A 14,052-nucleotide genomic window follows, 5' to 3' on the forward strand; every position below is an offset into this window, starting at 1 on the left:
AAAGAAATTCGGGGAAACAGTACATTCGGGAATCCAGCTCATTCGGAAAATTGGTTTTCGGGAAAATTTCTTTAGGCGAAATGGTTTTCGGGAAAATGACGGACAATCCATAAAGGTACAAGATAAGTCTTCAGTGACAGGGGGTTGAACTATAAAGAACGACAAACAATCAAAAGAAGGATACCAAATATTCTCGACTAAATCTCGTCGAAAATGCTGAAGACCGTGAAACACGAAAGAGACACAAACTTTTCGGCGGAAATGAGCTAGAGGAAACAGGGTACTCAAGGAACCGGCATTCGGGGAACTGAAATTCGGGGAAGTATTTTGTCTATATCACTCTGATCACGCGTTTTATTGAAACTTTCTATGGCTTAGTCGGAGGAAAATGAGTCAATCTTATTCTTTAGATATTTTGCCATACTATTTATTGAAATCTGTTCATTGAAATGTTCTTAAAATTGGTATACATATTTCCAGAAAATTGATCTGAACAATATGTATTATTTTCTCAACAATGGATCGACCGAAATTTTAGATTATTGTGGCAGAACCGTAATCTTATTATTATTATTAGCTTTATTTACGAGACTCTCAGCCCTCGGATGGCTCGTCTCCGAACCGTAATCTTATATTACACTACTATTTGCAATATTTTGGTATAGGGTACAAGCAACGAATTTGGCCATAGCGCTAATAGTAGCCAAAGTAGATTATACACCATTTAAGGCTAAGTAGCCCGTCATTTATTTTGGCAGTCATGTTGACATTGCAGCTCGCAATTTCAAACTAATAAAACTCAGTCCTCATAGTATCACTATAAGCGCTATATATGCTGAATTTATACTGATACTTTCTCAGATGCGTCAGTGCAATGCCAACTGATTGTATTAATTCGAAATTATTACGTGATTTAGCAACAATCATCAACAAGCTTTATAAATTTCAATGACGGCCTACTTCGTCTTAACACAGAAAATGAGTATGAAGCATTTTGTGTTTATTTTTCATTTATTCGTTCAATTTTACTCAAATTATTAAATAAAATAATAATTTTCCATGCAGTTTCAACTTCTATATACCTAATTTGGCAAGGGTATTCGAAATTCGACCGCTCTCATAAGAAATCAAAGTGATTTCGGCCACATTCTTAACTTCGGTTCATGAATTGGCCTCATGAACCGAAGTTAAGAATGTGTCCGAAACTGGTTCTGGTGGCCTATATTGACCAACGCAATTTTCAATGCGAGAATAAGGTTTAGCGGACTTTGGGGCAAGTGTGCCACCCCTGCTTTTTATAAAAACTACAAAACATATTTTATCTTTGAGCTTAACGATATGTTCCCTCATAGTTCACAATACAATGATCAAAACAGGATAAAAATTGCTTTATTTTTCACGTATTCATATCGACTTTTGTAAAAACAATCAAATTTGAGTTGATTCTTATAAGATTTTGTTGTTGTTATATCAGTGTTGATAGACTCACACTCAAATCTCAATCAATACGCTCTCCCGTGAGAGCAAACTCATTAGAGATCTGCTTCGCAAATCTCACGCATGAGATTTTGATGCAAAATCAACTCAATCAACTCAAACCGTGAAAAATCATTCAGTCGCAAAACCCGGCAAAAACTCGTGACAACTCACGCATGAAAAATCTCAAGCGTGAGTTATGAGAAATTGAGTTTTCCATAACACTGGTTGTTAAATAGCATGGTTAAAGGTAAATTATTAACAGATTTTTCTAACGTACTGCACATCGTGAAACTATTCAAATGCGTAAGTTATTGTGGCATTTGAATGAATAAAGTACACTCCCGTGCAAAAGTTTGGGTTCACCCCCTAAAAAACATGCAAAAGTGTTCTGTCCATATCTCTGTTATTACACGTCCAATTGAAACTCTTTAAGTTGCATTCGAAAGGCAAAGAGTTATTCTTACTTCGTATGTATTTTTCCAAAAACATTTTCTGAATTTTGTATACTTTTGTTACATTTTTCAAAAAACACACTGAAAAATCATATCTAATTTCCTCAGCATAGGATTGACCAAAATTTTAAATCAAAGTGTCATTAGAATCGTAATCTTATATTCTTTAAAGAGGCCCCACGAAATTTCAGCGAAAAAAAAACTAAAAAGTATTCAAAATCAATGAAACAGTCAGTCAAATCATCGTGCAAAAGTTTGGGTTCACCCCTCAGTATGATGCAAATCGTGCAAAAGTTTGGGCTCCCCTGAGCCGCACGCATATCATTTTTGTCAATATCTCTGCCATTTTTTAATCTCTGCCACCGATTTTAATAGTTTAAAGCTTTTTTGAGCGCAAATAATGGCGCGTACTTGATTGGTTTGAGATTTCACAGATTTAAGTAAGTTCAGGTGAACCCAAACTTTTGCACGATGCACCATACTGAGGGGTGGACCCAAACTTTTGCACGATGACTTGACTGACTGTTTCATTGATTTTGAATATTTTCCAGATTTTTCCGCAAACGTTTCGTGAGTGCCCTTCAAAGAATATAAGATTACGATTCTAATGACGCCTTGTTTTGAAATTTTGGCCGATCCAATGCTGAGGAAATTAGCTATGTTTTTTCAGTATGTTTTTTGAAAAATGTCACAACTTGATGTAAAAATTTAGTATACAAAGTTCAAATAATATTTTTGGAAAAATGTATACGAAGTATGAATAACTCTTTGCCTTTCGAATGCGGCTTAGAGAGTTTCAATTGGACGTGTAATCACAGAGATATGGACTGAACACTTTTGCATGTTTTTTTAGGGGGTGAACCCAAACTTATGCACGGGAGTGTATATAGTTTTACATACGAAATCCAGCTTGGTTGAAATCTATACTTGTTGGGGCAAGTGTGCCCCCTATATGGTAAACGAAGATTGTTGAAGTAAAATTTATGAAAATGTAAACATCATCAACACAATCATAATAATAAACCAAAATGAGGTAGTGGTTTCTGAAGTATAGTAGGGGAATAGCTGATATTTTTGCCCCCAAAGTGATTTTTTCTCAAAACATTCAATAATCATGTTTTTTGGCGTGTTAAGTACTGCAGCCCCTTATGACGGTAAACTTAAAAATAATTCTTGAATTATCTATTAGCCTCTGCTTTGTAAGTAGTATTTATAGGAAATGAAGAAAATTTCGAATTATATGCGATGTTCATTCGGTGGCCGTCTTGCCCCATATAGGTAGCACACTTGCCCCATAGTGTTGAAAAATTGGTTAAATTAGATGATATTTGAAAAGCTCTAAAATTAAAACTTTTTGAAGTTATTTTCTCTTAAAATGGCACAGTGCTTAAAAATAGATGCGAAACTAACACAATAAGGTTAAATTGGTAAGTTTTGTAAGTTTTAGACAAAGTTAGAGAACAATTTGCTTAAGGTGGCCCACTTGCCCCAAATTCCGCTATGCTTAATTTCTATGTTTTTCTTACATAATACGGACTGTAAACTTTCATAGACGTATTTTTGATAAATGTAGGGCTTTCCACATATTTTTCTAAATATTTTCTTTTAAGATGGCCAAAACCGGTGCTTCTAATCGTGCAAACATTTAGGGCACTTGTGGCACATGCAAATCATTTTTGTTAATATTCGTACCACTTTTTGACCAATTCGAATATCGCTTATTTGGAAGTAAATTGATAGAGCGTACATAAATAATATTATATTTTACGATATTGTCGTGTTTTAAGTAAGTTCTAGTGACCCCAAACTTTTGCACGATACACCATTCTAAGAGGTAATTCAAACTTTTGCACGATGACGTGAATGACTATTTTATTGATTTCAAACAATTTTCAGATTTTTTGCCAAAATTTTGCCAAAAAATATGTTAACGGATGTATTGCCAAACATCAACCGTGCATTAAATTACCAAAAAAAAAAACATCTCTCACAACTTCTCCATGGAATTTCAATGTCCATTATTCTATTCTCTACAGAAACTGCACAAACTTTACTAAAGGTCTCGATGGGAATGACCATCCCTGTGGGTGAGTCTGGTGTTTAAGCAGCCAAGTTCTTCGTTATTTGGAGTTCTGTTTATTGTGCTGGTTATTCGATTCTAGCTAGACGTATTTCGATAAAATTCGTCTTTTTTTACTCACGTCACACGAAACACCATATACCTTACTGAAACTTGAATTACACCACACCAGCGCTGCATCAGCATTTTTGAAATCTTTCAAACGCACTTCTCTTCATAGCAAACCGCACAATATCTATCGATTTCGTTTGCCTGCTAACTTAATGCATGTGTATACCGCTTGTTGGCTTATTCAAATTTCACTCTAAACTCAACACGGCCAGTACAATACATGGAGCTTCTTCCGAAAGCCAGGCCAATATTTGGCATGCACACAAAAACTGATTGTCAGAACAATAACAATTTCCAGGAGTTTTTCGCCTTTTCAATAGACGTGTGCGTGTTCTTGTGTATGGTTCCTGGTTTTGAAATTCTCGAACCGTGGCAGCTCACAAGCGATTATCATTTTTTTCTGTTGAAAATACCTAATACTAAACTGTTGCTCTTGTCACTTTTGTTTGCTCCTCTACCTACCGTCTAATCTGATATCCTGGAACCAATGTACGCGCGCATTTTGGTGGCAAACTTCGTCCTCGTACAGGAGCCGGGAAAAGCTACGGGAAATTCTCAACCTGCATCTGGTGCGCGACAGTATCACGACCGACAAAATCCGCAAGAACAATCAAAACCAGGTGAGTAGCCCGCTGTCAAGTAAGGTGCAAAACACGGTGCTCCCCAGACCGTCATTATTAGAAGAAAAAAAAATCTTCATCAAATATGTGCTCTGCTCACCAATCGTTTTCTATGGTTAACCAGAACGCCTGGGAAAAAATAAAAATAACGTGAGGTTCCTTTTAAAATTAAACCTATTTGAAAGTATCAGGCCATAAATTCAAAGAAAATCAGTGATGTTTAAAATGGGGTTTCAATTACCGTGATTAACAGTGTCAACTCTCCATAACTCGATATTAAGAGGACCTTCGAGTTAGGGAGGTATCGAGTTATGGAACACAAAATCAGTGCAACTGCGATTGAAGAGACCATCGAGGTAGCCAAGAAAACCAACTTTTTCTATGGTTCTCCAACTCGACATCGAGGTAAAAAAATAACGAGTAAGCTAAAGTTGACTGTATCATCAAATCTTGGTTTAGTTAGTTGAAACCTCTGGGCGGAGTTTTGAATCAAAATGTTAAATACGAATGCTCAAATTCATCTGCAGTTAACTATCCCTTACTTAATATTTTGTATCAATATCAAATTAGGGAACCATAGTAAAAGTTGGTTTTCATGATTTGGTCCCTAGGATTGTATTTGAACTGGTTTTGTATTCTATAACTCGATATCTCTCTAGCCCTAGGCTATGGAGAGTTGTTGATCATAAATATGTGCTATAATTTTTTTCATGAATATTAATGAATACTAATAATTGTAAGAGCTCAGGTTCGCCTACTTATTCAGATTATTATGCAATAAAAAATATTTCATGATTAATAATTAAAATTCTGCTCCTTAGTGTCTTACAGTGCTTGAGCCTATGGAAAGGAGTTAACTGTGAAATATTCAATCTATTTAACATTAGTGCCTATAATGTTCACGCCTCAAAAAGGGCGTGTTGATGGTATATATCTTCTTATAATCACGATAAATAAATATTGTTTAATTTTCTAACTATCTTCAAATTTGTAGACTGACACTTTTAAAAGAACGTAAGTTCAAAACGGGTCTTACAATTTGCTTTATTTTACATAGAAAACGACTGGAGAGCATAGATTTGATGGATATTTTTTTCTGATAATAACGGTCTAGAGAGCCCCGAGGCAAAAAGATTACAGTTCACGAAGTATTAGCATTGCACACCAAGTGAACAAGTGACGTGCTTTCCAGTAAGCTAACTGTAATCCTATGTTTGGCTTTTCCTTCACACAGATCTATCAGGTTCCAACCGGAGCCGACAAAAAGTTCCTGTACTTCAACATCATCACCAACCGATACGATCACAATCAGACAATCACTGTGGAAGGGGGAGGTGTCAACGCAACAATCATTTTGAGTGACATTGCCGCCACCAACGGCTATCTACACATTATCGATCGCGTACTGGGAATTCCATACATGACCGTCCAGGAGAAGATTGAAACCGATCCCATGTTAAAGTAAGTATATCATTAATACCATTTGAACAGAAAATTCTATATTATGCAAATCACTACGACCAAGGCCAATCTTACAAAAAACCTCATTCATGCAATTTTGACCCAACTCAAAAAAAAGGTTGGTGGGTTGGCGCTTCATGCTACCAGACGTTTCATATCCTTTTTGATCGACCCCTTTATTGATGGTTTTATGATGTGCTTACGAGAATTTATATCTATGCCGAAAGGAAGAGTGAATCACACTCCCAAAATACAAGGCTCGTTTGAGGACGATTCCATTTATTTATTGATGGAGCAAACAATATCCAGTATTAAACGATTTATAGTTCCACTAGAAATCGTCTATACCTAACTGTAGGGGCAATGAGGGCAATATGAACATATGGGGCAATATGAGCCACCCCGGTTTTGACCTCAAAAACAGTGTTTAAATGTCTAATGTCATTATGATCTGCTAAAGGATGCCTCAAATAGCCACCACAATAAAAACCGTAAGAATATTCGTTTGAACACTCAAGATATTTGCAAAAATGTACAAATTTGTCCTTCGTCATGAAAAGCTTATAATTTTGGCAGTTTTTGATTAAGCCTATAAGACAATTATATTTATAATTCTGGTAAATTTTACCAATCCTTTGAAACTTCTAATCATAATGAACAGTTCGTGAGCGAAATTAGATTTGTGAAACCAAGTATTGCAATTTAGTACTAGTATAACATGTTCTGTTTACTATGTATTATGCATCTTTAAAAAATAAGCCGCTAGAATCGATTATTTCAAGCATAGCTAATACAATTTCCTTTCCAATAATGTACTTTTCACCACTAACTCTTCTCTATACTGTTTTAAATAAAAATCATTCGATTGAATGAGGTGGCTCATACTGCCCCGTAGGGTGGCTCATAATGCCCCATATGGTTGGTGACCAAAAAGTTCCTGACATAATTTGCAAGTTGATGTTAACATTACTTATCGACGTAACATGGAAGATAACATTTTATAGTACAACTCATTTGCATTTAAACCATAATTTTTGCTGTTTTTCTATGCATTTCATGACGTTTTCCTTCCTTCCTCCCATATTGCCCCGATCACCCCTAATTGTCGAATATCAATTACTTGTAGAGTAAGAAAAATGAATGTTGCAAATAAACACAAATTTTGCTAGTTTTTAAAAAGAGACTGACAAAAATCGGGTCAGTATTTTATATCATTTGCCTCCAACCATAAAATTTGAGTTCTTTGCCTAATACGACAAATATCGACCTCAACTGTTAGGACTACAATGTCGTGTGCTAGACTTGACTGTCGACTATGAACTTCAAGAAGAAAGCAATCAGTGTAGCATACACACTCAATCTGTTCGGTAAAAAATACTGGATTTAAACTACAAGGAACAAATGCGAAAAAACAAAAAGTTGCAAACGATATTTTTGGTTGAAAACGTGCCCTTCTTAAAAAAAAGTTTGGATAAGATCTTTTTATTATGGTACCGTGGGGTAAGTGGATACAGAATAATCAATAGTCAACTTCATTATTATTTACAGCTTACGTGAATAATGCAATTCAAACTTTCTTCTGTGGATCACAAATAAGGGACTAATATATTTCAAATCGTCATTTATTTAGATTTTTCTGATTTTATGTATTGAGTATGAGGGACTTGAAAATTTGCGCCAAATGATCCACTTTCCCCACCATGGTTAGGTAAGTGGATCGCCACCAAAAACATCTATTCTCAAAACATATGTGGTGCAATTATGTATACTAAGAATGATATTGCTTTCGTTCTTGTTATTATTGCTAGTTATGTTATGTTTTGATACTTTAAAAATTGAAAAGTGTCTTTATTTTATCAAAATATTATTAAAAATATGTATACAATAGTTCACACTAATTCTAACAAATTAAAAACATTGTAGCTACAATAATTTGGAGAAAATTATTCTATATAATCACATAAGTTATACTGAAGTATTGTAGGATTATTCCTAACGATGTTTTCGAAGAACACTCGTAGTTAAAAAATATTAGTTACATTTATTTTTGTTTAACAAACTGAAATCTTCTTATTCTATTTATGCATGTATTTGTATCATCTGTCTAGAAAAAAATATATTATCAAATAGGGTACGATAATATGTTTTCAATTGGAAAATTTGTATATTTTGCTCTTTTGCAACTCAGTTTTAATATACCACTAAAAGTTTTGTTTGAATTTTGCAATATTCATTCTTTTAATAAATTTTAGGTGGATTAATTCAAATTTTCTATAGTTAGTTAGACAAATTTAAGCTAGTAATGGGAAAAAGTAAAAACAAAAAAATATTTACGAGTATTCAAACTTATTCAAATCATCTTGAGCAGTCTGCCAATAAATGATAATAATACTTGATCAACTTACCCTACCCCATTAAAAAGTGGTGGTAAGTGTACCATATCCAATATATCTGTATTTATTTATAAAAATCACATATTCATTGTGATTCATTCAATTAGAAGTGAAATGTTCACCATGCGTTGAAAAAACTAGTAGAATTTGATTTAACAATTTTCAAATTAATTGATTTTTACAGCCAACAAATTTCCTTGTGTTACGTGTAGTACTAGTTTTGCATTAGTATCAGTGTGGACGTAAGAACATAACCTAATACGAAGCAATGGTGCGAAAACATTGCACATATTAAAGTATTTATGCTCAATATGGACAAATGATCCACTTACCCCACTGATACACTTCCACCACTGTACCTTATAACTTCTTTTTTCCTCCTCGTTTCTATCAACCGTTCATATTGCCAACACCAACCAGAAGCTGCATATTGTTATTTCTAACATGTTTTCTCTATCAGATAGCTATAATGACGATTGAGTGAATACTTATGTAAAGTGGGCTTCGTGGCCGAACGATTAGAGATACCAAGTATTTGGCCGCATCGAGTCAAGCAGTGTGGATTCGATTCCCGCTTCAGTCCTAGCTCAGTTGCATGCTAGCCCGTAGTCTAGTTTGCTGCTTCCTTCGAAGGATTGACGTCTTTTATAAAGTATTCGAAGATCTGTGCTACTTAAGTACATCATAATGAAGCCTTTCAAATCACATTCTAAACTGATCCAGATTATGAAAATGATTCTGAGGCTTCCTCCCTGGTATAGTACCAATGAGTTACATAGAATATCCAATGTTGAAACATTGGAACAAATGTCAAATAAAATAATTAATAATTTCAGGCAAAAATCGTTACAATCTTCTATTGCTACGATTGATGAGTTATATGTTTAGGTCGTTTAGGTTAAGTTAGGTTAAGTAAATTCAAAGCATTTTTTTCTCTTATAAGCAGGTGAAATCAACTCACCTGTAAAAAATCTGAACTGCTACGGCAAATGAAATGTTATAAGTTGTTAACAAAATGTTAATAAAATCTTAAATTTGTGTTACCAAATTAGGATGATAGTGTTATCTAATAACAAAGAACACCTAGATATAAGAAATGAATGTCATGTTTAGAATGATACTAATAAAGAAATTTAAAAAAAAAACTGATCTAGATGATGTGATGGGTATAAGCATCACTACCTCGATCTGTAATTAGGCTGATGCAAATATTAATTTTCTTTTATGTCCGAGACCACTTGGATGGTACGAGGGGGGGATGAAAATAAATAAGGAACAAAAAAATAAAATGCAAAAAAAAGTTAATTTCACAATTTTTTATTTGATTACTTTAAAAAAAAAAGTGACAATCCAGCTTTTTACGCTCGCCATAAAAACAATATGCTATAAAATATTTGACAGATGCTGACTATCAGCACTGAACTGAAACTTAGAAATATATCCTCAGCGTGCCTTGACGAACCGTCAAATTTCATTGTTTTTCTTTCTGTCAATCATATGAAAGTTTTGTTTGAATTTGCGGAAATAATATTATTCGTTATTGTTATATTTAATAATGAAGAACTCTTTATTTTATTTTAGGCTTAAATAAGTTGGTTGACCATTCCTCCCAACAACTTGAAGGGAAATATTCAAAAGACCTGGCTTAGCTCTTTGAATTTCGCAAGACCAAGGCTTACATATTTACGAAAAAAAAATTAAAATGGATCAAACATTGCACGGAAAATGGCTGGGCATGGCGTACCATCGGTAACTCGCGTACCTGCAGGAATAAAATAGACCCCTTTATGTGGTCCTTAGCATCTTGCCCAGAAACTCCTATCCCTACTTTCTCGTGATACTGGCTGGGGTACGAATAACGTTGGGGAAGATCGGGTAACCAATCTCTGTGGGAACTTTGGTCGTATGCTGACAAGGAAGGGGGGTTTGCTTTTGCTTCTGCAAACCTGGACATCCAGAGCTGGAGTGCTGGAGTCTGAAGACTTCATGGCGTAATATTGAGCAAGATTTTAACTCTGGGTAATATTATCCCTGGGAGATGTTTTCCCCAAACTTTGTTGAAATTGTACAGTAGCAGAGATCTCAATTTTCCAGACAACAATCCTCTGACTGATTTTCATTCGATTTAAGAAAATGTTGTATCATACTATATTGTTTCAATGATTCGGCCTGCAGCTCAAAAATGTATTGCGGCCATGATCGAAATGAAACCTACAAAAAACAAGAGAGAATTATTATTAAACGATTAAAGCATTATCTATGCAAATCGGAATTAGATTTAAGTTTGATTGACAGAAAAGCAACGAAAACTCTTTCAGTGAGTGATGGGTTACTAAGGATTTATTTTTGAGTTTCAGTTCAGTGGTGTTAGTCAGCTTCTGTCAAAGATTTTATAGCATGGCTAGCACAAAAAACTGGATAAATAAACCTCATGCTTGACATTCACTTAGGTTTACCATAGGGTAGTTGTTTCAATGGCTTCTCTGCCTCGAAAACCTTATAAATTCAAACATAAGCAAAAGAACTTTTTTTTTCTCACCTTCAATATTTTCGACTTTTTGAAGGGGGTGGTGACATAAAAGAAAATTAATATTTGTATCAGCCTTAGTTGAATCTGACATTAATCTAGTGATCACCATGAATTCCATAAAAAATGCTCACAAGGTATTCTTGATCACATATGTCCAGAGATTGATATATAAATTGTTCTAAGAATACTTCGAGTTACTTGAAATCCTTCTAAAAATATTCCTCTAATGCTTCATTTAACGTAGTTTCCGCGAGAATTCCAGTACAAAATGTTACACAAACGGCCTTGGTTACATGTTACTGCTTACTCGTAAAACTAACCGACACAATTCCCACAATTCTTTACGAATTCCAGTCTTACTTACCAGTTTGGGCGTCTCAACCATTTCAACGAGCAGCTGAACAAAACCACCAAACGGTTCACCTACTTCATACCACGCGACAAGGCGTGGATGCAATGGTTCCACGATCATCAGGGCGCAAACTTGAACGATTTTCTGTTCGACAGAGATCAGGTAAGTCTACTTTAGCTGAACATCACGCATAATTCAAATATCATGTTTTTTTTGTAAACCTCGATCAATTACGTAAACAGTACCTAACTTGAATGACGGTTGGCTCTTCTGCTCTGTTTCCGATGTTTCTTTGACTCAAACCCCTTGAGACGATGCACAATAGGGCGATTCAAAATTTCAAAATGTTTGAAAGTCAAATCTCCCATGCCTCTTTTACCATCCCCACCATGAAAATAGTGTTCTGTGAAATTTTCAGTTTTTTCGGTGGCCCAAAAACAATGTAGGTTTATATAGAAATTACAATGGATACATTTTGAAAAATGTTCCAAACACGTTAGTACTGTAATGTATGTATAAACACTTTGGGCCATCTTTAAATTACCACCGAAAAGGCTGAAAATTTCACAGAACACTATTTTTATGGTGAGGTTGGCAAGAAATATACACAACACCATTTCCATGGGAAGGATGGAAAGGAGAATATGAGATATTGAATTTTCAAACTTTTTTTTAATTTTGAACCGCCCTAATGCATACTTTCAAAAGCCGCTGGTTAAAACGTTATCATATGCCTGTTTCCTTAAAAAAAAAAACATGAGGAATCGAATGGAGGTTGTCTCGTCATGTGCAGACCTCGAGAAGTGTCCGATTTTGTTCCAATCTGCCCTATTTCAATCGATTATCATACATAATTAGATAAATAAAACATATCTCTACTAATGCGTTATATCTCTAATCAATGATAACATTGTTGACTATAAAATCTGTATTGAACAACCATTTTGGATAATATTGTGTATGTGTATACTATGATAATGCCCCAATTTATCCCATATGACTGAAAACTCATGAAAATCTTAGTTTATTCAACAATTTTGTTTGCTGTCGCTTTATTTTGAAGCCCTCTTTCTGCTACAACACCGTGTGACGTCATAGAAGTGGACTATCCAATATACCGTGCAAGTTTTTAAGTTAAAGTGTTAAGAGTTAAGCTTCTTCTTCTTCTTCTTCTTGGCATTAACGTCCCCACTGGGACAGAGCCGGCTTCTCAGCTTAGTGTTGAGCACTTTCACAGTTATTAACAGAGAGCTTTCTTTGCCAAAGTTGCCATTTTCGCGTTGGTATATCGTGTGGCAGGTACGATGATACTCTATGCCCAGGGAAGTCAAGGAAATTTCCATTACGAAAAAATCCTGGACCAACCGGGAATCGAACCCAGACACCTTCAGCATGGCTTTGCTTTGTAGCCGCGGACTCAAACCACTCGGCTAAGGAAGGCCCCTAGTTAAGCTTGTAAAGTAGAAATAGCAAATATATTAAGTGCAAATTAAACGAAAGGCGGCATCCACAAATTACGTAACGCTCTAGGGGGAGGGGGGAGTAGGCTCAAGCGTTACGACTCATACAAAAATTTAAAAAATTTTATACAAAAAGCGTTACGGTGGGGAGGAGGGGGTCAAATATTTCGAATTTTAGCGTTACGTAATAAATGGACGCCGCCAAATACAGTTTTGCATGAAGTAAATCGCGTGTGTTGAAAAGGACTTTCTCGCTACTCTGAGAACCCCAGCTGTTAGTGTCCGACTCTACACCAATTCGAGCCTCCTCTGTGACCGTTAGTGCCTTATTTCCTGCTTTCCACTGATTTAACATATGAGTGATTCCAAGCAACAGCACCAAAATTTGGTAAATTTTTTAATTCATTTTTTTCTATTGAGCTGAAACTTTGCACAGTTTTCCAGTTCCATCTAAATCGTCATTTTCCGATATCAAATCTTCAAGTTGAGTCACGACTAACTTTTCAAAAGGGTGTATGTGAAAATGGTTCAAAAATATTCAAAAAGCTGCACAGCAAAAACGGTTCGTTCGATTGTTAGACAACTAAAGAAACAAAGTTAGACAACTAAATAAAGATTCCAAAAAAAATACACACAGTAAAACAAAATTCTTTTTGCATTAAAAAACATCATTTTTGACACAAAAACTCAAATATCTCAAAACCCTATCGGAATACCAACGTAATTTTTTGAGGGAAAACGGTCCATTATATTAGCTATGTACCATAAAAATTTGGTGATGGTAAACCAATAAACAAAAAAGTTATGACATTTCAAACATGTCACAATTTTCACATTTAGTAGAAAAAAAATTTTTTTTTTCGGTGTAAATTATTACGGGAACCGCAGTTTGTTGCTGATTTTATTGTTAAGGGCCTTGCGTGAATTAAACAAGTCGTTTTCATGTATTCATTAGTATTATGTATATTATATGTATAAATATTATGTATATGTATAAATATTATATGTATATGTATATATGTATAAATTAAAATGAATTAACAGATTACACGAAAATAAAATTTTTTTTACCAGGATATTTTTTTTTAGAGTATGATTGATGAGTTTCTAAATG

General features: G+C 34.7%; 1 protein-coding gene across 7 annotated transcripts in view; it reads left to right on the top strand.

Moving 5' to 3' along the window:
* LOC5576900 (fasciclin-1) overlaps window positions 1-14,052 on the top strand; it is a 529,370-nt gene that overhangs the window by 499,087 nt on the left and 16,231 nt on the right. For 5 of the 7 annotated variants that reach the window (XM_021847522.1, XM_021847533.1, XM_021847549.1 and 2 more), the window contains 4 exons: window positions 3,968-4,018; window positions 4,652-4,742; window positions 5,977-6,203; window positions 11,481-11,640. In XM_021847522.1, the coding sequence (XP_021703214.1) occupies window positions 3,968-4,018; window positions 4,652-4,742; window positions 5,977-6,203; window positions 11,481-11,640 (529 nt within the window). The remainder of the gene's footprint in view (window positions 1-3,967; window positions 4,019-4,651; window positions 4,743-5,976; window positions 6,204-11,480; window positions 11,641-14,052) is intronic. The other 2 variants (XM_021847543.1, XM_021847565.1) reach the window with 1 other exon arrangement.

Source organism: Aedes aegypti, chromosome 1 (assembly GCF_002204515.2).
Source record: "Aedes aegypti strain LVP_AGWG chromosome 1, AaegL5.0 Primary Assembly, whole genome shotgun sequence".
NCBI lineage: Eukaryota > Metazoa > Arthropoda > Insecta > Diptera > Culicidae > Aedes > Aedes aegypti.